The following is a 25,138-nucleotide window of genomic DNA, read 5'->3' as shown; positions in this document are numbered from 1 at the left end:
CACCAGATAATTCAATTACCCTTCTCTGTTTCCCGCCCTTTTTTCTCTCTCCCTCTTTCTCTCTCCCTCTTTCTCTCTTTCTCTTCACACACACACACACGCACACACACCTTCCCCCACTTTTTCCACCAAAGAAGAACAAGTAAGAAACCATGACCAAAGCACCACTCACACCGCCACCACAAGCAGAAGAAGAAGAAGCAGGAGGAGGAGGAGGAGTACAGCACCGCAAACCATCCGTGTCGTTTGACTTGAGCAATCTGCCTGCGCCAACCACACCATCAACAATGACCCTCGTGGAAGAAGCGCTGCTTTCACCGACCCGATCCATCGACATTGCAGCACACGCAGTGCCAGACACCATCTGTGTCTCACTGCTGGACCGTGACACTGAAATGCGACACCTGGTCGCCCACAATGCCCCGCTCTTCAACACCCTGCGCTCACACTTGTTTACAGACTGGCCGCGCTTTGAAAACACCCTGTACGTTGCTCGACAACAGCTGGACGATGTCGAATGGATGGCTCGCATATCCAAGGCATTGCAGCCCGTCCCTTCGCTACTACAACAATTCCGCGACCTGGTCGGCTATATACCCCATGATGATACGCCACCAGAAACAGCAGAAACAGCAGTGGATCTACTCCTATTACCGCATTCGCCAGCACCAGAGCACCAGCGACGAGCGGACGAGGAGTTTGATCATGTCGACATCACTCGCATCCGCCAGCAACCCGATAAACTCAAAGATTTCCCGACGCACTATCCACAGTTCTTTGTCAACTGTCAAAACAGCCTGCGGAATCACCACAGCAAGGATGACGGTGCGTACCAGAGGTTCACAGACACGCTGTTTGCGGCTCCTTCCGCTGCATTGCCGGATGATGTGTGGGAGATGAAAATATACAATCAGTTGGATCCATATCCCGATTTGGTTGCCCAGCTGAAAGAGATAATTGCCTATGAAACTGAACAACAACAACAGCATTGAATTTCTTCTTAAACCTCCCTCCCCCCCAAACTGCCCTCAGTGAACAACTCTTGCTCTCTTTTGAAACTGAACACTCCCAGCCCCCCCCCCCCTTATTTCAAGCATTACATAAATAAAAAGTTGCTTATGGAACAAACGGAATGGCGCAAACCGTATACTTACATTGACCATTTGCAAGGTGCTAGTTCATGTCTAGAAGAAACTGTGCAAAAGGTAAAACTAGCAAACATTACAGCCTCCTTTACAATTGATTCTAAAAACATGTGTATAAGCTCGCAGCATCGGTTAATCTCCTAAATACATCGACACAAGGCTACAATCGGTTACATAGAGTGACACAATTTGAAGTGGTACGATGCCAATGTGTAATGCTTTTTTTATTAGAGGTCACTCACACAATAAATGGGTAGCATTCAGAAGTCATTCCTGTCCAGGACATTCGCTACGCACAGAGTGAACTTTACAGTAAGCGCTTGCCCGAAATCGAGGCCTTGTTAACACGAGCCGATGCCAGCATCAAAGCACTTGAGAAGGAAGTACACGTGTGGGAGTCCAAGGTAAAAAAAATACACGCGTTCGCGTCTCAAAGGGGTCTATGGTGTGCGTAATAATTCTCACAAACAACAATCCACTAGGTAGAGGAACAAAATACACATATCAAGGCATTGGAAGAACAGATCGGACCGCAGGAACAGGAACATCAACGAAAAAGACAACGAAAACACCCACAGCAGCAGCAGCAGCAGCAGCAGCAACAGCAACGGCCCTCATCATTGTCATTCCAACCCTTACACAATCTACAACAAAAGAAAAGAGCGTTTGAGCAGGAACTCGCGTCCTTGAAAACACGTGTCGATCGGAAACGAGCAGAATGTCAAAACCTTCAAACTGAAAGAGGTAAAATGTCTTTAAGGTTTCTTTATGCATCACTGTGTGCGGGAAAAAGATGAAACTTTCTTTTCTGATCGCCATAACATAAAATTTTTTAATTTCACATTTATAGATAAAGCTCAAGCAACAGCAGCAACTGAGGAGGCAACAGCAGCACAAGAAGAAGAAGAAGCTGCAGAGACATCTTCCGCTAGTAGTGCTGTTGTGAATCACGCGGTCTCTCAGACAAGTGACCAAACAATGACAACAGAGGTAAGGATAAAAGAAGAACTCAAAATTAAAATAAAACTCAAATGTTTGAGGTGGGGGTGCGGTGGGTTGCATGTTGTAGGAGGATGTCCATACGCTCAAGCAGATCAAGACGCTGTCCAAACTCCTTTTCCCTGCCGAAGCATCCGCGATGGTAGCACAACTACTGGATCAACATGTAAAAATCGAATAACCCCATAATAATTTGAGAAATGAAATTGCGTATGTATATAAAAAAAAACTTTGTATTATGTTACAGATTAAAATGAAAAAGAGCGAGAGAGGAGGAAATGTGTGTGTGTGTGTGTATGTGTTTGGAGAGAAAAAGGAGGCAAATTAATAGCGCTTGATGATAACGCGTTGTTCAGGATCGTATGTATAGTGCTGGCGTTGGAAGAGGGATGAGTTGAGGAAGGGCTGGATGTCGTAGATTTGCATTCCACGTGCCTAGTAGTAGAAGAAACACACGTCAATGAAGACCCACATTACACCATATGACATGGATACACAACAACCCACGATGACTTACCCTGCTTTCAAGATCTTCGACATCCACCTTGGCTTCTTCAGGCAGTTGCTGACGTCGCAGCTGGTACAAACGACGTTTTTCTCGGCAAATCGAGTTCAGCGTGGCAAGTAACAACTCCTCGCGATCTTGTGTGTTTGTGGTGTATCGTCGGAATCTCTGTTGTTTCACATGCATTTGTTGTTGTTGTTGTTGTTGTTGTTGTTGTTAGTAAGTATGTATGTAACTCAACAACAATTATTTTATATGAGTGTGTGAAAAAACAACAACAGTAGCTTTACCTTTCTCAGTGCTGTCATCATGCTGAACTTTTGAGCACTGATGAAACTGTCAAGCGTCACCTTGATTGCCATATCCACATCATCCGAACGCACGTATTCACGCAAATGCATCTTTGCATGTGCCTCGGCTAATCGCACCATGGACTCCAAATGACGTACGGTAATCGGGATACTGCCGCTTGCCAACGACTCTCGGCGAAGTTCTGAATAGAGCTGTGCAAGCTTGGCCTCATCGACCTGATGAAGTTTAGGCTGTATCTGATCACGTGCATACATGATGTATTTGCGTAAAATGTCTTGGGGGATGATTTCTGGATCTTCGTCCGTCGGCTTTGCCACGTCGAGTTGACCGTCGAATTTGGGATGCGAGCGGATGTGGCTGCTGATCACATTGGTTGCCAAAAGGTGATCCTGTTCAGGTTCGACACTGTCCTTGACAACGCACAGCACGTCGAAACGTGACAGGATGGGTTCGGTCAATTCAACGTTTTGTGAGAATGGAATCGAGGCATTGTAACGGCCGCGGATAGGATTGGCGGCGGCAATCACTGAGCATCGTGCCTGTAGTGTGGTGACAATACCAGCTTTGGATATGGAAATCGATTGTTGTTCCATGGCTTCGTGAATGGAAGTTCTATAGGGTTGTTGTTGTTTTTTAGGTTCATCATGGATCCGAGAGCCGTTTTTTTAAGTTGACTTGTACTTATGCATATCAAAACATCTCAGGAGATCCAAAAAAAACAAAAGGACAGTGTAATCTTTTTTTTTTTTACCTGTCGGAATCATTCATTTTGTCAAACTCATCAATCAGACAAACACCACGGTCAGCCAAGACAAGAGCACCACCTTCAAGGGTCCATTCGCGCGTGATGGGATCCTTATGCACGGATGCAGTCAAACCAACGGCACTGGCACCCTGACCCGTTGTGAACACAGCTCGATGCGCAGTCTTTTCGACATATTTCAGGAACTGCGACTTGGCCGTACCAGGATCACCCAGCATCAAGATATTAGCATCACCACGGATCTGATGCTTGCCTTGGATGTTCTTGGGCACACCACCAAAGAGAGCCAGCGCAATGGCACGCTTGATATCCTCGTGACCGTAGATGGAAGGAGCAATGCTCTTCATGATCTATATGGTAAACCACCCCATAGAACCAACGGCACGCGCGGTTAATGATCTCCCCCGGTTCCATCTTTCGGATAATTCAAGTTCTCCCACCCTCCCATTAGCAACAAAACATACCTTGCGACCAATACGCTTGTCCTTGCCCATCTCGTGAATAATCTTTTTGTCATCATCCGTAAGTCTGTATGCAGCAAACATATCCTCCTTCTTGTTGATATAGTTGGCTTCAATGATGGTTGCAAAGACGGGGAAACCGTTCTTGGTGCTCAGCGAAGCATCAAAGTTGTTGCGATAGACACCAATCACTTCCTATAGAGTGTTAACTACAAGTCAGAAGTCTTTTTTCTAGTAACACCCTCATCCAATCGTTTACCATCACTCCCTTCTTTCAAACTTACAATTTCTTCACCCGGTTTAGCTTGATCAATCAAATCCCACAAGCAAATGACCTCTCTGTGACGAGGAAGACGACCAGGAGGAACAGTGCCGGGACTTTCTTGAATAGTCAATTTTTGATAGTTTCTGTACACCGTCTAGTAAATTTCAACACATGTCAGAAAAAAAAAAATTCAAACGATTTTCTCTCTTTCTTTTACCTGTTCCATGTTGACAATGAAAGGACCCTTGCTCTGACAGCTGGGACAAGTACGGATCTTGATTTCATTGTGGATATCTTGATAGAAAGGACCCAAGAGCTCGTTACATTTACCGCAGTTGTACTTGACCCACTTTAGTTGAGGGAAGACGCCCGTTCGACGGGTGACGACACCAGAGACACGGACAAGACAATTCAACTGACTCTGACGCAGCTCACGAAGCGTGTTGATGGTGGGCAAGTCTGTGATACGGATATGGATTTCACGATGAATGCGCTCGTATTCAGGGAACTGCAGCAACGTGACTTCCAATGCAACTTCATCAAAGATTTTCAACATGGCAATAGGTGAGTTGGCCAAAAAGTAGGCCAAGACAGGCTTGCTTTGAGTGAGTTGTTCATAGTTCACCTCGAATGATTCACGGTTACCTAAATGATCCTCAAAAATTTGTTATCCTATGTACAAGTAATCTTGTTTGTTTTTTTGGGTATATAACTTACGTTCACCCATATCTCGGATACGTTCACCGTACACAGAAGTACCGTTTTCATCGACGTACGTTTGCAAAAAGTTCTTGAACTCTCTCTTTGCAGCGCGTCGAGGTGCTTCCAAACTGACCCATTCACCAATTGTGGCATTCTTCACGTTACGAAGATCCTCCATTGACATTTCAGGCTATATATAAATCAAACGCGGTTAACATCAAAGGGGGAAATGATACATGTATACGTTTCAAAAATATTAAAAATAAAAGGACACACTCACCACAGAATCATCCAAATCATTCATATCGTCCATATCATAGTTGTGTCGTCTACGAGGTCTAGCTGTCAACAAGGGCTGATCACCCTCTTCGTCGTCCAAACCGTCCAGAAAAGCACCAGCAATGCGACCCTCACGGCGTCGAATCTCAGCATCACGTCGTCCAAGTTGAGCATCGACGCGATTACGCGTGGCCAAGTCAACAGGGTCGTATTCTTCGTCATCAATGCCGCGATTTTCATAGCGATCCAGTTCAGGGTTTCGTACATAATCCCTAATAGTGTTAACGTGTAATTTTTTTTCATGAGTTTTTACTTGTCCGTCACAAGTTTTTTTTTTTTTGTGTGTTGTACTGTTTCCAGGTACAACAGCTACGTAGGTAGATTGTAATAACAAGGAAAAAAAAACCAACTTACTGTTCCATGTTTTGACCAAACAAATCTTCACCGTCGTCGTCGTCAGAATCATTGTGTCTGACAATGTCTTGGTCGTCATCCTCAATTTCGTCTTGACGCACGTCCACTTCAGAGAAAAAAGGTTGTGGCGATGAAGGTGGGATTTCTGACTGAGCCAAATCGGTCATTGGCATGGGTGAATCCGCGCCCAGATCGCTAGGACGGTTGCTGAAACTATCTCTTCTACGTTTACGATTATCGGATTGAGACTAAAAGGGCAAGGGAGTAAAAAAAAAAGTTAAAGATTTGGGGAGGATTATAAAAATCTTTTGAAAATCGTAAAGAGTTCTTACCATTTTATAGGTTTAAAAGAAAAAAAAAAGGAACCAAAAACCAAAAAAAAACGGACGCGTTTTTCGCGCCTCGTTTTTTTTGGCGTACAAACTTTTTTTTTTTTTAGTTGACAGTCAAATTTGACAGCCAATCAAATATCTAGTAACGCCCGAAAACATGAAATTCATAAAGGGAGTGGTGGCAGGTAATTATTATTATCATAAAAGGAGTCATACATACAACCATAAGTTTCATACAAAAACAAGAGGAAGATAATATTACATAAAAGAGAAAGGAAAAGGGTATGATATACTGTGATGGAGCTATGATTTTTAAAAAGATAAAGGATCAAGGGGATGATCATGTTGTTGAATAGCCGTTACCGGTACTGTTACTGCAACATAGTCCCTGTCCTCCACTAGGTCGTTGGTGGCGACTCAATGCATCTTGTCGAGCAAACGCCTTGTTACAATGGTGGCACACATAGGCCTTGACTCCCGTGTGTAGCTTGGCATGTCTATTCCGATCATGTTGACGAGCAAAACGTTTTGGACAATGAGGACAAGAATAAGGTCGTTCCGCTGTATGTGTTCGTTTGTGTGATTTTAAATTGTACGGCCGTGTAAACATTTTGTTACAACCTTCAAAATCACATTGATAGCGTGGATGATGATGATGATGACTACTATTGCTTTTAGTAGGAGCAGTAGTAGTAGTAGTAGTAGTAAAAGTGGTTTTGGTGGTGATACTACCACTATCAACGTCAAGATCATATTCATTGTCACTTTTGCTGGATTGACTTTGGTTGCGCTCGGTGACAGTTGTGATAGCAGTAGTGGTAGATGGGTGCTTCCTCCTTGCCCTTCTTTCATTGGTTTTACTATTAGAATATGAATTGTTCATTGTTGCTGCTGGTGTGTTGGTGAAGCATAGGTTGAGCAGGTTGGATGCATAGGGTAATGGTGCTTTTTTCTTGATTCTTGGTGGCTTGGTTGTGAATACTACTGGAGGAGAAGAAGATGACGACGACGACGATGATGTCAGCGAGGGTACATTGATGGGTGGTGACGGTGGCGACGAGGAGGATGATGAGTGCAAAGAAGAAGACATTGGCGTTAACCCATCAATGACAAAATTCTGTGATGGTGTTGATGATTGCTGCGCAACAGCAAAAGTAGTAAGGAACGGACTGTGCTGCACTTGTGGTTGGATATGTTGTTGTTGTTGTTGCTGACAAGCATGTTCATGTTGTTGTTGTTGTTGTTCTTGCTCAGCAGCCACAGCAGGAGGTGGAATGTAAAACGTGGGGCTCGACAGTAGTGACAGAAAGTAAGTTTCGTCTGATGAAATCGGCAAAAGTGAGGTTTGCGCAACAAGTCCGTGCATCATTCAAGCCCGCATACAGAAAAGCGGCGGTAGTACTAGCAGTAACAGAGCAAAGAAGTCAAGAAGAAGAAAAGTAAAAGAGAGAAGTAGAGGGAAAAGAGAGAAAGAGAAAGAAAGAGAAGAAGAGTAAAATGGGGTTTCATCTTTTAAAAATAAACGTTTGCTCGGTCTCCCCACATGATGTGTGTTGTGTTTCTCTCTTTTTGTCAGTCCCTCATTCACTCTGTCTCTGTCTTTCTCTCTCTATTACGCACGCACCCTCTCTCTCTCTCTCTCTCTCTCTCTGTTTGTTACCGCCCGCTCGTTTTGGCTTGCGCGCGAGACTGGTGTGTGCGTGCGAGTGTGTGAGGGAGACCGAGAGATAGATCAGCTTTCGCGCGACCAGAACGGTATTCGGGGGTTTAATGTGGGGTCCCTACCTCTAATGTCCATAGAGCAAATGCGCAGCATGGGCCTTACTGTTTTGAACATGCAGTGTACACCTGGCCGATATACCACGTAAGAAAATTTAAAAGGAGGTATCATGAAAAAAAAAAGTTATACTTTTAGGCTTAGCAAACGTTAAGTGTAGCAAGAAGAAGAACAAGAAGAAGAAGGTTGCAAGGAGGCAGGCTGAATTTGCAGATGGAAAAGATACTTCTCCCCGTCCATCATCGTTTCTTTTAAAAGTATAGACAGCCTCACACTAAGATGGATGATAACGCTGTTTACTTGTGAGTCATTTTCAAAGACCTGGCGTGATTTTGAGAATAAGATAGTGGAAGTAGTACAGGACCTATTATGGACATGACTCGATCCAACGAATGGGTTTTTCTTGGGGAGACAGCAGCCAGGAGCAGCAGGCTCTGGAGCACACATACAAAGGGGGGGGGAGGAAGGTTATCCATACAGCCGGTGCTTTCGGACGTCGTACACAACCCACTCTATATCATCCACACAGCAGCCATGTGTCACAAATAGCGCTCACTCCACCATCCAACCACCCGTACTGTGAAATCGTTCGAATAGGGAAAGGAGCAGTGTTCAAAGCCAAAGAGGAAAAAGGGAAAAGCATTGAGTTTCCTAGATCACAGTTAGACTTCGTATCGTGGTAGATTCTGCTTCGTCCCCCCTCGCGCGTGCGAACGCATGGAAAGACACCGTTTTAAATTGTTCATTTTACGTTGCAACATGTGGAACGTCTCGTCGGCGATATTAACAAGAGATTAAGAGGAAATAGATCGCTGTTGATACAGTCTTACCGCGCTAACCCTCTCTCTCTCTCTCTCTCTCTCTCTCTCTTTCTTTCTCGACTACCCATCGTTCGCTCGCGCGATCGGTGACAGCTGGTGTAACTTGTTTCACATGTACAAACCTTCAACGTCTACACTGTACACAGTCTATTTTGTGGAGTTGTCGTACGTCAACCAAGTATTATGCGTGCGCGCAACACAATACCACCCACCCCCCCTCTCTCTCTCACGTCGTTGCATGAGTATCATTGTAATCAACGGTGTATACTGTACGTAGCAGCAGTCATCATTTCCTTCAAAATTTTCTTGATAGATCACTCCGATGATTATGCTGGTCTGTTTTTCGCGCGAGTATAAATCCGATGTACGTCGTACATATACTATCACGATAACACCTACAGCAGCAATCAAACATGCATACAGTACATACACAAAGAAAAAAAAGAAATGATTAGCGATATAGCCCTTTTGTCGTGTCATCCTACTGATCTCTTTAATGTTGATATATCCAAAAAAAAGCTTCTCCAACTTATGTTTCTTCTTGTTGACTGCTCATCAAACGAATGACATGTCTTTGTGCTACATACCTTAGTAAAGTGGAACCGGTCATCTCGCGTATTAGTAATATGGACCGGCCACCAATTTTATGCAAGTCTATGTATTATTATTGATCTGTGCGTATCATATGTGCACGGCAAGTTTCTGTTTGCCTTGGGTTCATTAGCCTACGAATGACAGTAACCTTAAAAGACAAATACATGCCTACGATGACGAAAAACGTACCACCCACATAGTGGGCGCGTGTGCACGCCATTACAAAACACTTTCAAAAACCTGATGCTCTCGATGCGGATCGTTTGGCCGTCGCGCCATATACAAACTATTCAACCCATCTAGGATCCGGTTCCTTTTTTTTTTTCTTTTGATGCACCGCATTTTCCCAGACATAAATAAACACCAAACAGAATCTGCTTCCATTTTCTAACGGATATCCCACGGAGCAAATCCATACACAATTTGATAACTAATCAAATCATTCACACGATCTGTACACGTAAGCCTTTAATACTATCCGCACTCGTTGACGAAGCACCCGCTTCTTTTCTTCGAACGTGTCGTAAAAAGCTAAGAAGAAATACAGATTTCTTTTTAATATGGTATATGTAAAGTGGCCGGCGTTGACAGATTGATTTGGATCGTGTTTTACACATGCAGAGTCCCAGTACTACTCGGGAACCGAAAGGCCAACGTAAAAATCCCCAAATACAAAATTAGGTGATGCTGTGAGGCGTAGGGAGATGTCTTTTTCCTATTTTAAGCTTTTTAATGCGCGACTTTGTATCGGTCATCTACATGTATACAAATGGGTCGGCAGAATTCAATAGCGCAACAAGACCATAACCTTTTTTAAAAAGTTGCAGAGGCAGTGTTTATCCTCTTTTTACTTAATCTTTCACTGAAGCCTTTTCTTCCCATGGTAGATATAAACAATTTTTCACGATCAACATCATGCATTGTTTTTACTACGTATTTATCCGAATTTCTGGTAATATGACCTTCCACTTATGTTGCCAACCGCGTGTCCCCGGATCTGTGCAATTTAAGCATGCACCCACATTCCATCATTGGAAAATAGTCACCGAAACCCTTTTTTTTCACATATCATATCTGAAAAGAAAAAACTTCAAATCCAAAACCGCTATATGATCCCCATCCGCTGTTGTATATATATAGTCACCGTGAAATCTTTTGTATCGCAACGAGTAAATTTTCGGATCACATCGATAGGCTGTTGATATCAAGGAACACAAAAATCCGGATGGTTGAGGATGATCACATGGGGGTGGCGGCGTATATATGTCAAATAAGGTTGTTGCTCTCAATAACTAATTGAATTCTTAACTGTTTACCCACCCACCAGGCAAACAGCGCTGCTTTTGATTACATATGCTCACGCAATCCGCCAAGTAAGTCAATCCTTGCAGAATGTGTCAATAGTATCATCATGCCGAGACTGTATTTTTACAACCTACATGTGTGCCTAAAAGCTCCACGAACGATCCCTGAACTTTACACACATATGTATGTATATACCAACCAACTCGTTTCTCTTTTTCCATTAACTTATACGTCATGAAAGACGCCCAGCAGCTAGTGTGCCTCGACTTTTTGGTAGCATATGCAACTTTCCTACAATCATTATCATCACTCTATGTACATTGATACTTGAGGTGATAGTGATAATATCCACTTACAGGTCATCCTTGCTCAGTAAAGAGTTTTTATAGGCGATCACTTTGGCAATTTCATGCGTATCATTAATGAGCAACTATTCCGGCATTTCGTTATTTCAGCTCTTATACATAATATACATCCACTATTGTATGGGCTCGATTTTACATTGTATAAAGAGTGTCAAGTTTCAGCGTTATGTAACGTCGCTTTTGAAGCCTTCAACAGCCTACTTTGAAAGCTTTCCAGAACACTGTAAAGTTTTCAAAGAAGCATTATATATACAGTATATTACAAAGATGAATCCGGACGTATGCTGTTATTATATTGGTTATATAAAGTGATCTATTTTGAAAGCATCTCTATATACCACCGCCTTTCTTATGCACTTGCGTAAAATATAGAAGCGTCATCTGTGTCTTGCTCATTCCCATGTATATTAACGAGAATGTAGAGCATCATAAGGGATCTTTACATAACAGCTATGTAATCCTTACTGATACATAGCATGTTAATAATCATTTGTACTTGGATTCTGAGAAATACTACATGTAGTAGGGTTCAATGTATCACGCCAGTCAATTATTTCTTGGCAAATCTATCTACCCAATACGCATGAAATACTTGGAACTATATACAGTATCATGCTCCGGTCTTGAGCAACAATGATACCTGCTTATCATACAATTTCAATTCCTTTCAGGCGCTATTTTTACGAGCATCAGCCACCATTGATGTATATTTTCTGGGGGGATAGTGACCTTTTTATTATTCATGCGTACCATGTTCATCAGTTTTTCTTCCATTTATTAACTGCTACTATGCTAGTCATGGTCATAATCAACAAAGCGCCGAGAACACTTAAAACGTCAGGGTATTCATCAAAGAAACAAATTCCAAAGATGAACGCAAATACAATGTCGTTCATACACATGAGCGTTGCTGGCCCAGCTGGAGCTAATTGAACTCTATATAGCAAATACATATAACAAGATGAGTATGATATTAGTGCACACATGCCCTTCATATAGTTCAAATTAATTTGAGTAACAGCTTCTTTTATAGCTGTAGTATTTACCCTAGATTCGCCAGACATTGATAGATAAAAGCAACGAAACCAACGGAGAGAAGTAGCAAATAGTCCTTGTAGCTTGTTGGCATTACAAAATCTTGGATTCCGAATAGTACAGCTGGGAAGCTCACGAAGCACATCATATATCCTGTGGACACTGCAAGCGTCAAAAAATGGCTCTTGGTCCCGACCTTTCGAACGATCGTGTAGGTAAACGAAGCCGTAATGGCGGAAAGAAAAACAATGCACGTCGCCAATGTCGTCGTACTGTGGTTGATCTCTTCGTGTTGGCCATCATGAGTAGGTGTTTTCTCGCCAGGAGTTCCGTCACTGTCGCCAAACAGTATATACGGCTTCGATACCAACGCTGCACCGACCATGCATAACGCTGCAGACGACGCCTCTAACCACCCATACGGCTCGCCGAGGAACAGAGCAGCTAAAATGCCCGTCATTGAGGGGTATAAATAGATGATAACTACACACAAAAAGATGACACATTGTTCCCTGATTAACTAGAAATTTGAGCAATAGATTTTTGCTATAGAGTGTGTGCTGTCTATTCAAGTTTCTGTTTTTTTTTTTTTTTTACCTGTCACTTCTGCCAATGACAGGTACGGCATACTGTAATAAAGACAGACTACGCTCAAGGCACCGAAAAATCCACGCAACGCAACCCATCGACGCACACCGGACGGACCCGATGGCTTAACGCCGAGCAAGCAACAGCCCAAGACGCCAAACAAAGTCTGAAGAAGCGATCGTGCAAAAATGATTTGCAATGCCGGAAATGTTAAACTGCACCATTTCACAAAGACGGAATGGGAAGCATGGGCTAAAGATGCCAAGAGCATAATAAAAAGCCCGAGGGTTTCCCGCCTTATGCCTAGTGCCAATAAGCGAAGCGTTGTTGTTGTTCTTGTGCTGTTGCTGCTTCTATCCAACGTTGATTGCCATGGTAATGATAATAATGGTCTGGTCTCTTCTTGGTGTTGTTCTTGGATACGAATAGCTGTTCCTGATGATGACGAATCTTGGTACGACATTTGTGATTTTGTAAAAGGTGTACAAGGTTAAGGAGCTCGTTGCACATAAGCTTCTTAGGTATTGACTTTAATCCAGCTAAAGATCGCTCCCTCGCATCACCGCTCTCGCGCATGATATTCGTCCAAGGTGGAGAGCAGAATTTTGGTGTGATGTAATTGCATAAGATGCTAGAAGGGCATCCCAAAAATTCCACATGCTGCTTTTGTGTTTTTAACAGAAATAGTTGCATCAAGCTTAATGCGAAACATAAACAAAGCTCACCCCTAGTACTATTTATTGATGGCTACCACACTACTAGTCATTACAATAATCAAGATGGCGCCAATGATACTGATGGCATCTGGATATTCGTCAAATAAAAGGATGCCAAAAATAAATGCAAAGATGATATCGTTCATGCACATAAGCGTTGCTGATCCAGCAGGCGCCAACTGAACACTGTATTGTTGTTGTTGTAATTAATTCATGCACAAAAAAAAAAGAAAAAGAAAAAGCAATTGTTAGTATACATTTTTTTTCTTCATGATGCACGATTGTCAATTGGGTATCTTATGCTTTGTTTCTCGATTGATAGTACGTTACCCTAGATTCGCTAAACACTGTTGCGCTGAAGAAGCAATACCGATCGAAATGAACTTCATCCAGCTCTTCAAGTCGTGGGGAAACACGAACGCTTGGAACCCAAACAAGGCGACAAGAAGGCTCACAAGACAAAGAAAGCATCCAGTAACAAAAGTCAAAGAGAAAAAGTGAGTGCGAGTGCCTACTTTGCGTACAGCAGTATATGCTGAAGAGGCAAAAAAGACACACAGAATTGCTGTTAACGCTGCAATTGCAGTATTATTGCTACCATCATTCGAGGGTTGCTTCTTGCTGCTGCTGCTACCGAACAGTATGTATGGTTTAAAGACGAGTACTGCACCCACCATGCACAAGGTTGCAGATAGGGTGTCCCACCATCCAAAGGGTTCACCAAGAAAAAGTGCTGCCATGATGGCTGTCAGCGTAGGGTACAGGTAGATGACGACTATCCATCATATAAAACACATATATCGAAACACCATTGTGTTAGTTTTACAAAAAAATACAGCTTAAATCTTCAAAATGAAAGATGTACTCTTGATTTACTTGTAGTTTCTGCAAGTGGCAAATTTGACAAGCTATAATAGAGACACGCAGCACCCAAGGTGCCCAACAGACCAGAAAAGACGATCCAGCGACGTACTCCTGGCGGACCCAATGGGTTAGCTCGAACCCACAGACATCCCACAAGGCCGAGTAAGGTTTGAAACAGGGATCGTGCAAAGACAATCTCAAATGATGGGAAAGTGGAACTGCTCCATTTCACTGCGACTGAAGCACATGAATGAGCGAATGAGGATAAGAGCATAACGAATAATCCAGTTGTTCCTAATGACCTGAGATGGCGCGCCGTTGCCGTGGAATCCTCTTGTTGTTCTCGCGACAGCAGTGGTCTGGTCTCCTCTATTTGTTGGATACCGGCTGCTGTTGTTGCCATGTCTTGTTCTGCACCAGGCATTGTTAAGGGTATCCCTTTACAGAAGTAATAATAAAAAAGAGTAACGCGTGATCTGTAATATGCAGTCATGTTATGTATCGAATCTTAGCACCATGCTATCTTTATGCAAAAAGGTGGCGTTTCTCATATTACTGCCCTGCGTGTGTGATGTATTAAACTCTGCTCCTTTGTTGCCGTCATTATTTCTATCTACGCCTTGTCGCAACACTGGCCCTTGATCTTTCATAAAAATCACAAAGAAACCTATGGTAATTTGTATATCAGTATACTTGCAATGATGGTAATATAGAATGTATTAATGCGTTACTTGTGGCTTTCAGAAACAATTGTGCAGAGTTGTGATTCACAGAAGAGATAATCTTCATTGAAAGCACGCAAAAGAGTGTCGCACATTACAGGGTCGCGCTACTTTATAATATTGAAAGGGATACAGCCGCATGAACTTGTGACTATGATGGATAATGACGGATCAAAGTGTAAAGTGCGCGGTAAAACAGCACACGCCTCTAGACCGATTGATGAGCTTTTTTACACCATGTAGTGTGTGTCTTTTGGATTATAGAAATTATACTATTACTAGTACTAGATTATATTTGTGTTCAAAATAATTATAAAATAAAAAGAAAGAACAATAACAAAAATTACTTATTACTACTAATATCGTTATGTAATGTACAAGATGCATGATGGCTTTCGCAGTCATCGTGGAGTAATGAAGGGGGTGGCATGCTGGATCGAAGGATAGGCGACTGGCCACGGGCCGAGTTTTTACTATTAAGGTAAGTGATTGCCTCGTCGTCGACAACATGGCCAATGCCGACCAACTCGGATAAAGTGTAACCTGTGTCCGAGTCCACCAATCCAGTATCTGCGCCGTTCTGTAACAAGAGTTCGGCCATGGGATAGACATGATCGCGATCCAGGTCGTCGTCTACGGAGGCGCGTCCATGAAGTAAGGCAAAATGAAGAGGGTATCGAATATAAAAGTCGCCCAGACGATCGCTACTGTTTTCGCGTACACGGCTTTGCCATTCGTCATCGTCGTCTTGGTCGTCGCTGAGCAATGGTATCTTTTGTGCTGATTCGGTTATGCGACAGGCATTGATGTTTGCGCCGAGTGCAATGGCGTGCATCGCTGCGGGAATAGCATCCGTGTCGATCGCTTCATTTAATAAAGTTTGCGGATCCTCAGTGGTCGGTGCTGCTGCTGCTGCGGCTACAAATGCACGATCCACATATTTGGTTTGGATGTAGTTGAGTTTGATTTGGCGGTTATCGTCTGCTTTGGCACAACAACCCTCGGTGGCGTTGGCAGCCCAGATGGCGTTGGATCGAGCATTGCCCATGGCACGAAGAAGAGCGACAATGTCAGGGGTATAGGACGTGCAGTCGAGTGTCAGTGATCTGACTTTGGATATATGTGTGCCCAGCGATCGATGAATTCCAGAGCATTCTAAACATATTCTAGAATGTGAATCGAACATCCACACAAAAAAAAAAAATAACACTGGGAAGGAAAAAACTCACCTATGCAAAGCACAATGCCCAGATTAAGCGAGCACCAATCTGGATTTTCGTCTCCACAGTCTGCACAATACCTATTGGATGGATCTTGTTTCAACTGCGATAATAACTGGGTATTCACAACAGTAGGTTCAAATTTATATGACGATGACGAGCGGTGATGGTTGTTATGATGGCTTGTGCTCGATGAACGACCAAAGCTCAAGCCAGACCAGCGAAACTTGTTCTCCGAAGATGCTGGTAGTTCGTTTGCTCGGCCGTTGTTTGCTGCTACTGCGGCCAATAGATCAGCTCCAGCGTCACCGCCGCTAAGATTGCTTGCCCGTTTCTTGAGATAACTCGTGGTTGTAGTAGCCATGTTGCCCGAAGCTATACTACTGTTCCCACCACCCGTACCACCTAAAGCACCCGTACCGCCAGCGCTACTGCTTCCTTGCGACAATCCTAGCCGTAATGCGCCACTCAAGGATCGTCCGTGTCTCTTTTTGGTCGTCGACTTTGGTTGCATATCCATATTTTTCAACAAGTCGACCGAGCTGCTCATACCGTTTAATAGACTTTCGATAGCATTGTTGATTGTAGCCATCCAGCTCTGCATTTCTTCTTGTGATGTGGCCTGATACACGCGTCGGAAATGGGTCGTGATGACTTCAAAGCAAAACCGTCGTTCTGTGTTCCGTGCTTCTCGAGCCGTTGCGAACCGGAGATTGATGGGTTCGATATGCGTTTGCAGTTGTCCTTTCCAATTACTGTATTCATGCAGTTGTCCTCCGCTTACTACGCACCAGTATCTTGTTACATACAACCATTAGTTTTTGACAGAATGTATGCGTGGTCTCCAATTTGCAAAAAAAAAAAACAGAGAGAGATTTTTTACTTGTGCCACATTGCGCCAGATGCCTTGTCAAATGTGTTGGTGCTTTTCAAAGGCTTTGATGTGGCAAACAAAAAGCCCTCCTTTCTGCGCCCACAACCTGAAACGAGATCCCGGTCGGGTTGTTGCTGTAGATCACGTATGCCTCGAAACTTGTCTTCATCTACTTGAGGGGCAGATACATCGGGTGGCTCGACGATGGATGGCTGTTGTTGTTGCTGTTGTTGAGGTTGCAATGTTGGAGACAGTGGATGCTGCTCGTCCAATGAACTGCGCTGTTGCTGCTGCTGCATCCCTAGCAGTTTCCGTTTCTCGTTCCTTTCCTTGTTGACCAAATCCTGCTCACGTGAAACATCGGCCATCAAACTCGCCAAGCCGTCCAAACCAGGCTTGGCTGGTTCCAACGAGGCAGCGACGGCCTGATAAAACGCAAACTGTTTCTGATAATAGCTGAGCAAGTAATACATGATTTCCTGATTCTTTTTGCCGCCATGCAGATCGTCCAGAAACGCTAGATACTCAAACTTGCTAATGTCAAAGTGGTGCTTTTTGGCCTGGTGCTTTGCCTCGCTACTGTCCTTTTTTGCAATGTTGTCCTTTTTGATGCTGAGGTATTTCGACAGATAGGCATAGTATTGCTTGCTTTCGTCGTCAAATTGTCTGCGTTTGGCTTCGGCGGCCTTGATGTCCATCTCATACAGCTTTTGCAGTGGATCGATGAGCAACGACTGCATCGAGTGCTGCATACGTTCCCATTGTTCGTGCATTTTCGGAGCTGTCGTGTTGAGATAGTGCGTGAAGAGTGGGTCCATGCTCGGAATTTCTTGGAGGACATGGATAAACGCCTCGTCGGCTTCGACCATGGCTCGCTTGGCCTCCAAAGATGCAGTTGCGGCTTTGAGGATGCGTTTGACGTTTTGTTTCAGAGCGCTGGTCTTGCTTTCCAGTTGAGTTACGGTGGCGCGAAAGAGTGGACCATCTTCAAGATCCCGGTCGTCGATCGGCATGGATCGTGGCATGGTAAGACTTGGAGGATGCTCCACATTGCTGACTGGCTCGGACATGTCTGCTGAGCAGTGAGAGACATCCAAAGTAAAGAAGGGAAAGAAAGAAAAAATGGAAAGAGTTTCAAAAAGACTGTGTGTGTGTGAGAGAGAGAGAGAGAGAGAAAGAGAGAGAAAGAGAAACAGCCAATCTGCTGGGATCGACGAGTCTCGCGAATGTGTGTGTCACCTGCAACAGCGTGATCCTGATTCATTTTAGGATATTCGTCTCTCGTGAAAAATAAAAAAAAAATGATGGGGGAGGAAGGAGGGGTAACAAGAAAAAACTTTTAATGAAAAATATCTACTTTTTTGTAAAAATGACTACTACTGCTGCTGCTGCTGCTGCTGCTTTCTATGGTACAATATGCTGGTTGCTGTTACTGTGAAAAGGGCTTAAGCCGATGACGATGATAATAATGATGCTTCAGCCTTTTCCTTGATAAGGTTGAGGGCACTGCCCTTCTGGAACCACTCAATCTGATCCACGCTCATCGTGTGCTTGGCGTCAATCGTCAGCTTGCTGCCGTCAGCTTTGGTGACAAGCAACTGAACGGGTTTGCCGGGCGCCAAGCCCTTGACACCAACAGTCTCGATCACATCACCGCCGTTGATCTTCTCCCAGTCGTTTTCGTCAGCAAAGGTCAACGGAAGGACACCTTGCTTCTTCAGGTTGGTTTCGTGAATACGGGCGAACGAGCGCGAGATGATCAAAGGACAGCCGAGGTAGCGCACCTGCAAAGCAGCGTGCTCACGGGCAGAGCCTTCACCGTAGTTGTGGTCAGCAATCACCATCCACGGGATGTTTTGGTTCTTGTAGCTCTTGGCAACCGCAGGAATGCTGTCGTCGTTGCCGTTGGTGATGTCGCGGACCACGTTGACTTGGCCGTTGTCTGCGTTCATGGCGCCAATCAGGGTGTTTTCGGCAATGTTCTCCAAGTGGCCCTTGTACTTGAGCCATGGGCCGGCAGCTGAAATGTGGTCGGTCGTGCACTTGCCTTGGACCTTGACAAGGACGCGGACATTTTTGAATTCCTCACCGTTCCACGGTTTAAAAGGTTCCAAGACCTGCAGACGGTTAGAGGTGGGGTTGACAACAACGTTGACGGAAGAGTCGGGGGTAGGGGTAGGGGATGGGGGCTCGTAGGTGTCGCGGCCGGTTTCGAAACCTTGGCCGGGCAAGTCATCACCACTGGGAGGCTGGAACTTGAATGGCTTGCCGTCCTTGTCCTGCAAGGTGTCGACCATGGGGTTGAATGAGAGTTTGCCCGAGAAAGCCATGGCAGTGACGATCTAGGAGCAAAAAGCCAACGTTTTAGCAAACCACACTTTTTTTTTCTTTTTCTTTACGCATGGCATGTAGTAATATGGATGGACACAAGGTCAAACTTACCTCTGGGGCAGCAAGGAAGTTCATGGTCTTGGGGTTACCGTCGTTTCTGCTGCGGAAGTTACGGTTGAACGAGGTCAAGATGGCGTTGTCCTCCTTCTTGGTCTTGTCAATGTCCGTGCGCTTCCACTATAAAAGTAGTAACAAGGGGAGGGTTGTCAATCATCTCTCCTCCGCTGTTCATCTCCAGCACACACACTATCTTCTTCTTACCTGACCAATGCAAGGACCACATGCGTTGGCAAGCACTTGAGCACCAGCACCTTCAAAGATAGCAGTTTGACCATCACGTTCGATAGTGGCGCGGATCTGTTCAGAGCCGGGGGTGACCAGGAACTTGGATTCCAGGTGGATGCCAGCATCGCCAGCCTGTTTGACGATCGAAGCAGCGCGCGACATGTCCTGATACGAAGAGTTGGTGCAGCTACCAATCAAACCAGCCGAAAGCTCATCCTTCCAGTTGTTCTCCTTGACCATATCCTTAAACTTGCTCAACGGGGTGCTCAAATCGGGAGTGAAGGGACCGTTGATGTGGGGTTCGACCTCAGACAGGTTGATTTCAACCACCTTGTCATAGGCCGAGCCTTCGTCGGCACGCAAGAACTGGGCATTCGCATCAGCAGCCTGGGCGACCTGCGAACGGCCAGTGGCACCCAAGTACGAGCGCATGCTCTTGTTGTAAGGGAACAAGGAGGTGGTGGCACCCACCTCAGCACCCATGTTGGTGATAGTGGCCATACCAGTGCAGGACAAAGTGTCGACACCTTCGCCAAAGTATTCGATAATGTGACCAGTACCGCCCTAAACACATTTGGATTTAATTCCTCGTTCCTTTTTATTTTTGAAATAAACAAGTTTTTGAAAATGGACTTACGCGAACGGTCAATTGACCAGCCAGCTTGAGAATGACATCCTTGGGACTGGCCCAGGGACCAAGAGCACCGGTAAGCTTGACACCAATGACGTTGGGTGCCTTCAATTCCCAAGGAATAGCGGCCATGGCATCCACAGCATCGGCACCACCCACACCGATAGCAACCATACCCAAACCACCTGAAATAGGACACACACACATCCGGAATTGTGTTAGTCCACGACAATGGATTGAGGAACAAGAAAAAAAAAAGAAACATTACCAGCGTTGGGAGTATGACTGTCAGTGCCAAGCATCAAACCACCGGGGGCAGCATAGTTTTCCAAAACAATCTGATGGATGATGCCACTGCCAGGCTTCCAGAAAGCAACACCGTATTTCTTTCCAGCACTCTCCAGGAAATCGAAAATCTCCTTGTTCGTAACGATCGACGACGCAACGTCCTTGTCGGCGCCCGAATAAGCTTCGATCAAGTGGTCGCAGTGGATCGAGGAAGGTACGGCGGTAGTCGACATGCCCGAAATCATAAACTGAAGCAAAGCCATCTGTGCCGAAGCATCTAATTACATCCTATGCGTCAGTTCCTTCCCCCACTATCCTTCTCCCACAGACCGTATCCCCTTTCCCAATCCAACGAACCTTGCATAGCAACACGATCTAAGGTAACATAGATACAAAATAGATGTGATGATTAGAATCACAAACTCCTTTTTGCCATCTTGGTTCATCTTTACCAGGTGAAAGCTTGAGGTAAGTCTCGCCACGGACAGGCACGGTCTCTTCAGGGTTGGTCAAGTGAGAGTAAACAATCTTTTCGGCAAGTGTCAAAGGGCGGTTGTTCAGAATACGTCGCACGGTGGCAAGGTTTTCGTTGAGTTTGGCATAGGGTGGTGTAATGGAGCGACAATCTTTCTCAGCGAGCGGGTTGACAGCAGCTGTTGCCAACGATCGGGTCATTGGTGCCCGAATGGCATGTTTGAGGGGAACCTGATCAACAGAAAAAAAGACCCTTTTTTTAAGTTTCCCTAACTTCCACTTCCAAGTGTGGCGAGGTTAACTTACCCTTCGGACGCTTTGTGAAAGGTACGCACTGACCATTACTTTTATGTGTGTGGAAGTGGGAGAGGGGAAAAAAAAAGAGTTGGGGGGTGTGTGTGTGTGTATGTGAAAAGAAGGGGGAAAGAGAGAGAAAGAAAAAGAGAGGTTTCAGTTGAGGGGAATTTGGTTTTGAGTGTTGTTGACAGCCGCATCCACCAAGAGATGCTTCATCTCTGATGAACTCCATAAATGGTAACCTCGGAGATGCTCTCTTTGGTCGGCGTTCAACCCCAGATGCTTGGATTTGGGGAAACTCCTGTCAGAGATTTCACTGTTTTGATCTAAGCATCGGCAATCTTGAAATTAAAAAAAAACCAAAAACCACACTCTATTGCGCTCGACTTTGTCGTTAAACTATCCTTTGTGTTTCTGTGAGAGACAGTCGCTTGCATTAAAGCTGCTTTGAGAATAGGAACGAACAGGTTGCCACTCGCCCGTTGCTGTCTGTTGTCACCCGCTGTCAGCATGCAACGCAAAATCACATCCCATTGCATGGTAATTCGCCATAGTTCCAAAAAGTAGACACAATGTGATTGTTGGTAGTATCAATCAAATGAAAAGAATGGGTCTTATGAGGGAGCTCATTAATACAGATATACAGTGGTAATGATGACTGACACAAGCAAAAATACAGAAAGTTTAAAACTGTTTGCCTTTTAGCGGCGTTCGACAAACACTTGCATACCGTATCGCATTGGATGTGTCAACGAAATGTCATAGGTAATCTCCTGGTTTGGTACGAGCGAGAACTTGTATCTCTTGAGCAGCATAACAATCGCCACCAAACTTTCAAGCGTGGCTAACTCTTGCTATTAAATACACAACGAATTATGTGAGCCATCAATATTTGCAAATCAGTTGAAGGAAAGATTAAAGTCATCTTACGCCCAAACAAATTCTTGGTCCTGCATGGAAAGCCGGCCATTGACCTGCATTTTCGCGACGAAGTCCTCCAGTCTCTGTAATCCAACGTTCAGGGCGGAAGGAGCGAGCATCAGGACCCCACAATTGTCGAGATCGACCCATAGCATAAGGACTCCAGCTTAAATGATAAGGGAACACTGTGAGACAGTATAATAGCTGATTGCTTCTTCGCGTTCATGATATCCTGCTTCATGCAGTTCAAGTCAAAGTAAGTAGTATTCCTACCTTATCGAGTCGCCCTTTTTGACAGGTGAGCCATCGGGGAATACATCATCTTCCAATGCAACCTTGACGTTTGTCGGTACTGACGGATGGAGTCGAAGTACTTCGTAAAAACTATGCAATTACAAAAACGTTCTCCGGGTAAGACTCCTTTCACACAATAGCGCCCATTGCTCTATTTACTTACACAGCATGGGCATAAGTCATTTTCTTGATAATTTCATAAAGCTTGGGTGCCTCCAATGATTCGATGGTATCCTCTACAGGCAGGTACTCATGAATTTCAGCAACCAATTTGGCTTCGATGCGTGGATGCAGCATCAAATTATAAAATGTCCAAGAGAGTGCCTGAGCCGTTGTATCGCGACCAGCAATGATAAAATTCAACACCGTGTCACGCAACTCGCGGTCACCCAGTGTTTGATTATTCTCATTGCGTGCGTTCATGAATCGTGACAACAAGTCCTTGTATTCTTGGCCGCTCTTTAGTTGTTCTCGTCGTTCACTGATCAAGGTATATGCAAAATCATCAATCACTCTGAGATGCTGTTTGATGCGGAGCGAGCCTGGATGGAAAATGGGCCTAAGTGCGTCGCGAAGGTTGGTGAATGGATCGATGAAACGTTCAAAGCAGTTGGATTGACAAATATCGAATGATGCTGCAAAGGGGACTTTTTCTTTGCTGCCCAAGGCATGGATCTGTTTGCCAAAGCCGAGACTTGCGTGGATTATATATTTAGCAAAATTATAGGTTAACGAAGAATCCGAGGTTTTTTTTTTTGACTTACTAGACGAACGAGTCTAAAGTGAACTTGTAGATGACATCGTGAAAGTCGATAGGCTTGCCGCTTTCGGCCTTCTTGTCAAAAATCTTGTGTGACAAGAATTCTAATTCTTTAACAAAAACTCTATCATTCAAAACGCATAGTTTAGTTTAGTACAAAACGTGGTTTCAATGCATGGTATATACATACTCTACAAGACAAGGGCAAAAAGAAAATAAAACGAAAGCGTTAGAAAAATTGTGCATCCTCTGGCAAAACCAAACAAGTAACACTTGGCTACGAACCTGTGAAATGGTCTCTGAAATTGACCACGTTAAAGATCAAACTGGCAGCCTTCCGTTGATATTTCCATTGTTCGCCATCTTTACAATCGTGTTAGACTTGCAAACACTCATTATGTTGAAAAAGTAGGAAAAGTGCTTGCTTAACACTTACTGGCGACGAAAATACCATGGCCAAATAGATCACCCATAGCCGATCTAAAAAAGGTAAAATTCTGAGTACGTAATCCTTCAAGAACAGATGAAGCATGTGAGGGCTGAAGAAGGACATATTTACAGCATAATAGGGCCCTTTACATAATTTGAGAAGTTATCTATAGTAAAAAGATTTTTGAATTAAAGAAAGACTGATACCAACTCAATGAACATCCTTATTAGCCTCTCACTCACTCACCTTTCAATAAATAGGTGACGTTACGAGGGTCGATAGTCATGATATTCGGCGTCAGTCCAAGGGCGGTTGCATAGCTACAAAATCATAACCAAAGAATTGCCATGTTACAAGATCCGACTATTTGTATTGAACTACCGATGGGTAAGAACAAAAAGAAAACCCTCATCGCCCGGTTTCTAACCAGCATATATTATTACTCACAAAGTCAATGTATTGTATTTCTCCATCGTATCCAAGATATCGTCCAAGAGCCGGTTCTTGTTTTTCAATTGATGAATCAAGCCACCAAAAATGGGATCCCCCGGAGCAAAGGGCATACCCTCTCGTTTCTCGGTGAATAAGGCTCGATCATTGTATTTGAGCGCCAAAAGCCCAAGAGCAGCAGCACCTGCAAGAGTGGCGTTACGTACAAACAATAAAGCGTCAGACGATGAAGACATGACTTTATGAAAAAAAAACGATACGAGAAAAAGAAGGTAAGGTGATGAAGGGAAAAAAGGTCGGGTTAAATGTGTGTGTGTGCTGAGTGTTTGCACCTGCTGTGATCCACCCCGGCGTATATATAATTCTGTAATCCGTTATTGCCCTTTTATGGATGTATGCTCCAGAAACTTAAAGATGCCAATTGGCCGATTATTATTTTTACCTCTCTTCTTTTGCTGTGAGGGTGTCCGTTCGTCCCTCAAACAACGTGCTCTTTCCTTAATTAAGGTCATTTTTGATTCGATGGATAATGGATAGTATTTAGAGTAAGATATCGTATATAAAGTGTAGGAAAAAATACTACAACCCATATTATGATAATGCTTGCAATATTTGGTGCAAACCCGTAACTGTGGTTTTCCACTAAATGCGTACTTCTTTCTATTCTGTCTGTAAATAGTGTGGCTGACCGTGCGCAAAAGAGAGTGATCCCTCGTGAATATCCAACAGAGTAGATGGTAAAAAGTCATGGCGACGGTTTAAACAAGCATTGGTGCTTTATTAGATACAATATGGTAAATATCATGCTACTGGTCTGGCACTGCTATGTATGATATATATGATAATACCAACATTTTTC

At 44.1% G+C, this 25,138-nt stretch overlaps 11 protein-coding genes across 11 annotated transcripts; 3 read left to right on the top strand and 8 right to left on the bottom strand.

Moving 5' to 3' along the window:
• Positions 1–33: 33 nt before the first annotated feature.
• BDB00DRAFT_485068 (uncharacterized protein) lies at positions 34–1,349 on the top strand. Its single transcript, XM_053117563.1, has 2 exons — positions 34–1,205; positions 1,265–1,349. The coding sequence occupies exon 1, from the start codon at positions 153–155 to the stop codon at positions 990–992; it is 840 nt and encodes a 279-aa protein (XP_052977767.1). The 5' UTR covers positions 34–152; the 3' UTR covers positions 993–1,205; positions 1,265–1,349.
• BDB00DRAFT_832509 (uncharacterized protein) lies at positions 1,076–2,524 on the top strand. Its single transcript, XM_053124209.1, has 6 exons — positions 1,076–1,205; positions 1,265–1,342; positions 1,403–1,549; positions 1,628–1,889; positions 1,996–2,135; positions 2,215–2,524. The coding sequence occupies exons 1-6, from the start codon at positions 1,119–1,121 to the stop codon at positions 2,323–2,325; spliced, it is 825 nt and encodes a 274-aa protein (XP_052977766.1). The 5' UTR covers positions 1,076–1,118; the 3' UTR covers positions 2,326–2,524.
• On the bottom strand, positions 2,504–6,170 carry BDB00DRAFT_832506 (MCM2/3/5 family-domain-containing protein). The gene is made up of 9 exons (XM_053124208.1): positions 5,846–6,170; positions 5,433–5,703; positions 5,168–5,342; positions 4,668–5,095; positions 4,470–4,604; positions 4,189–4,380; positions 3,713–4,074; positions 2,940–3,573; positions 2,504–2,817 (listed from the first exon to the last, which is right to left on the bottom strand). The coding sequence occupies exons 1-9, from the start codon at positions 6,016–6,018 to the stop codon at positions 2,602–2,604; spliced, it is 2,586 nt and encodes an 861-aa protein (XP_052977765.1). The 5' UTR covers positions 6,019–6,170; the 3' UTR covers positions 2,504–2,601.
• Positions 6,171–6,304: 134 nt separating this feature from the next.
• BDB00DRAFT_484987 (uncharacterized protein) lies at positions 6,305–6,641 on the bottom strand. The gene has a single exon (XM_053117562.1). The coding sequence runs from the start codon at positions 6,519–6,521 to the stop codon at positions 6,342–6,344; it is 180 nt and encodes a 59-aa protein (XP_052977764.1). The 5' UTR covers positions 6,522–6,641; the 3' UTR covers positions 6,305–6,341.
• On the bottom strand, positions 6,518–7,029 carry BDB00DRAFT_832504 (uncharacterized protein; the record flags this gene model as incomplete). Its single annotated transcript, XM_053124207.1, has 2 exons — positions 6,518–6,905; positions 6,977–7,029. 2 exons carry the CDS (start codon positions 7,027–7,029, stop codon positions 6,518–6,520), a joined length of 441 nt encoding a protein of 146 aa, XP_052977763.1.
• Positions 7,030–7,214: 185 nt separating this feature from the next.
• Positions 7,215–8,217, top strand: BDB00DRAFT_789488 (uncharacterized protein; the record flags this gene model as incomplete). The annotated part of the gene is made up of 5 exons (XM_053120878.1): positions 7,215–7,334; positions 7,396–7,486; positions 7,517–7,616; positions 8,019–8,041; positions 8,093–8,217. The coding sequence occupies 5 exons, from the start codon at positions 7,215–7,217 to the stop codon at positions 8,215–8,217; spliced, it is 459 nt and encodes a 152-aa protein (XP_052977762.1).
• A 3,317-nt stretch (positions 8,218–11,534) lies between these two features.
• BDB00DRAFT_832495 (uncharacterized protein) lies at positions 11,535–12,669 on the bottom strand. Its single transcript, XM_053124206.1, has 3 exons — positions 12,086–12,669; positions 11,790–11,975; positions 11,535–11,713 (listed from the first exon to the last, which is right to left on the bottom strand). The coding sequence occupies exons 1-2, from the start codon at positions 12,532–12,534 to the stop codon at positions 11,798–11,800; spliced, it is 627 nt and encodes a 208-aa protein (XP_052977761.1). The 5' UTR covers positions 12,535–12,669; the 3' UTR covers positions 11,535–11,713; positions 11,790–11,797.
• A 726-nt stretch (positions 12,670–13,395) lies between these two features.
• Positions 13,396–14,645, bottom strand: BDB00DRAFT_766935 (EamA-like transporter family-domain-containing protein; the record flags this gene model as incomplete). The annotated part of the gene is made up of 3 exons (XM_053119631.1): positions 13,396–13,564; positions 13,709–14,153; positions 14,255–14,645. The coding sequence occupies 3 exons, from the start codon at positions 14,643–14,645 to the stop codon at positions 13,396–13,398; spliced, it is 1,005 nt and encodes a 334-aa protein (XP_052977760.1).
• A 568-nt stretch (positions 14,646–15,213) lies between these two features.
• Positions 15,214–18,240, bottom strand: BDB00DRAFT_978205 (uncharacterized protein). The gene is made up of 3 exons (XM_053129948.1): positions 17,068–18,240; positions 16,194–16,981; positions 15,214–16,119 (listed from the first exon to the last, which is right to left on the bottom strand). The coding sequence occupies exons 1-3, from the start codon at positions 18,126–18,128 to the stop codon at positions 15,308–15,310; spliced, it is 2,661 nt and encodes an 886-aa protein (XP_052977759.1). The 5' UTR covers positions 18,129–18,240; the 3' UTR covers positions 15,214–15,307.
• A 263-nt stretch (positions 18,241–18,503) lies between these two features.
• Positions 18,504–21,328, bottom strand: BDB00DRAFT_766975 (aconitate hydratase; the record flags this gene model as incomplete). Its single annotated transcript, XM_053119632.1, has 7 exons — positions 18,504–19,400; positions 19,501–19,626; positions 19,711–20,298; positions 20,372–20,550; positions 20,634–20,930; positions 21,011–21,028; positions 21,106–21,328. 7 exons carry the CDS (start codon positions 21,326–21,328, stop codon positions 18,504–18,506), a joined length of 2,328 nt encoding a protein of 775 aa, XP_052977758.1.
• A 797-nt stretch (positions 21,329–22,125) lies between these two features.
• BDB00DRAFT_874226 (cytochrome P450) lies at positions 22,126–24,515 on the bottom strand (the record flags this gene model as incomplete). The annotated part of the gene is made up of 10 exons (XM_053127203.1): positions 22,126–22,278; positions 22,355–22,511; positions 22,619–22,729; positions 22,803–23,333; positions 23,404–23,509; positions 23,685–23,762; positions 23,836–23,879; positions 23,959–23,995; positions 24,076–24,149; positions 24,277–24,515. The coding sequence occupies 10 exons, from the start codon at positions 24,513–24,515 to the stop codon at positions 22,126–22,128; spliced, it is 1,530 nt and encodes a 509-aa protein (XP_052977757.1).
• Between the last annotated feature and the right edge of the window lie 623 nt (positions 24,516–25,138).

This window comes from Zychaea mexicana (genome assembly GCF_025766255.1).
Source record: "Zychaea mexicana strain RSA 1403 chromosome Unknown BDB00scaffold_57, whole genome shotgun sequence".
NCBI lineage: Eukaryota > Fungi > Mucoromycota > Mucoromycetes > Mucorales > Lichtheimiaceae > Zychaea > Zychaea mexicana.
The sequence above is the reverse complement of the archived record's forward strand: the minus strand, read 5'-3'. Positions and strand labels throughout refer to the sequence as shown.

Bases quoted from the DNA above. Each gene is read 5' to 3' on its own strand.
- BDB00DRAFT_485068 (XM_053117563.1), top strand. From the start codon at position 153: ATGACCAAAGCACCACTCACACCGCCACCACAAGCAGAAGAAGAAGAA.
- BDB00DRAFT_978205 (XM_053129948.1), bottom strand. From the start codon at position 18,128: ATGTCCGAGCCAGTCAGCAATGTGGAGCATCCTCCAAGTCTTACCATG. The intron at 16,982-17,067 runs GTAAAAAATCTC...GTATGTAACAAG, and splicing joins TCTGGCGCAATGTGGCACAA to ATACTGGTGCGTAGTAAGCG. The intron at 16,120-16,193 runs GTGAGTTTTTTC...GAATATGTTTAG, and splicing joins GGGCATTGTGCTTTGCATAG to AATGCTCTGGAATTCATCGA.
- BDB00DRAFT_832506 (XM_053124208.1), bottom strand. From the start codon at position 6,018: ATGCCAATGACCGATTTGGCTCAGTCAGAAATCCCACCTTCATCGCCA. The intron at 5,343-5,432 runs GTGAGTGTGTCC...ATTTATATATAG, and splicing joins ATGATTTGGATGATTCTGTG to CCTGAAATGTCAATGGAGGA. The intron at 4,075-4,188 runs GTATGTTTTGTT...TTTACCATATAG, and splicing joins ACAAGCGTATTGGTCGCAAG to ATCATGAAGAGCATTGCTCC.
- BDB00DRAFT_832495 (XM_053124206.1), bottom strand. From the start codon at position 12,534: ATGACGGGCATTTTAGCTGCTCTGTTCCTCGGCGAGCCGTATGGGTGG. The intron at 11,976-12,085 runs GTAAATACTACA...TTTGCTATATAG, and splicing joins CAATGTCTGGCGAATCTAGG to AGTTCAATTAGCTCCAGCTG.
- BDB00DRAFT_484987 (XM_053117562.1), bottom strand. From the start codon at position 6,521: ATGATCATCCCCTTGATCCTTTATCTTTTTAAAAATCATAGCTCCATC.
- BDB00DRAFT_832509 (XM_053124209.1), top strand. From the start codon at position 1,119: ATGGAACAAACGGAATGGCGCAAACCGTATACTTACATTGACCATTTG. The intron at 1,550-1,627 runs GTAAAAAAAATA...ACAATCCACTAG, and splicing joins TACACGTGTGGGAGTCCAAG to GTAGAGGAACAAAATACACA. The intron at 2,136-2,214 runs GTAAGGATAAAA...TGCATGTTGTAG, and splicing joins ACCAAACAATGACAACAGAG to GAGGATGTCCATACGCTCAA.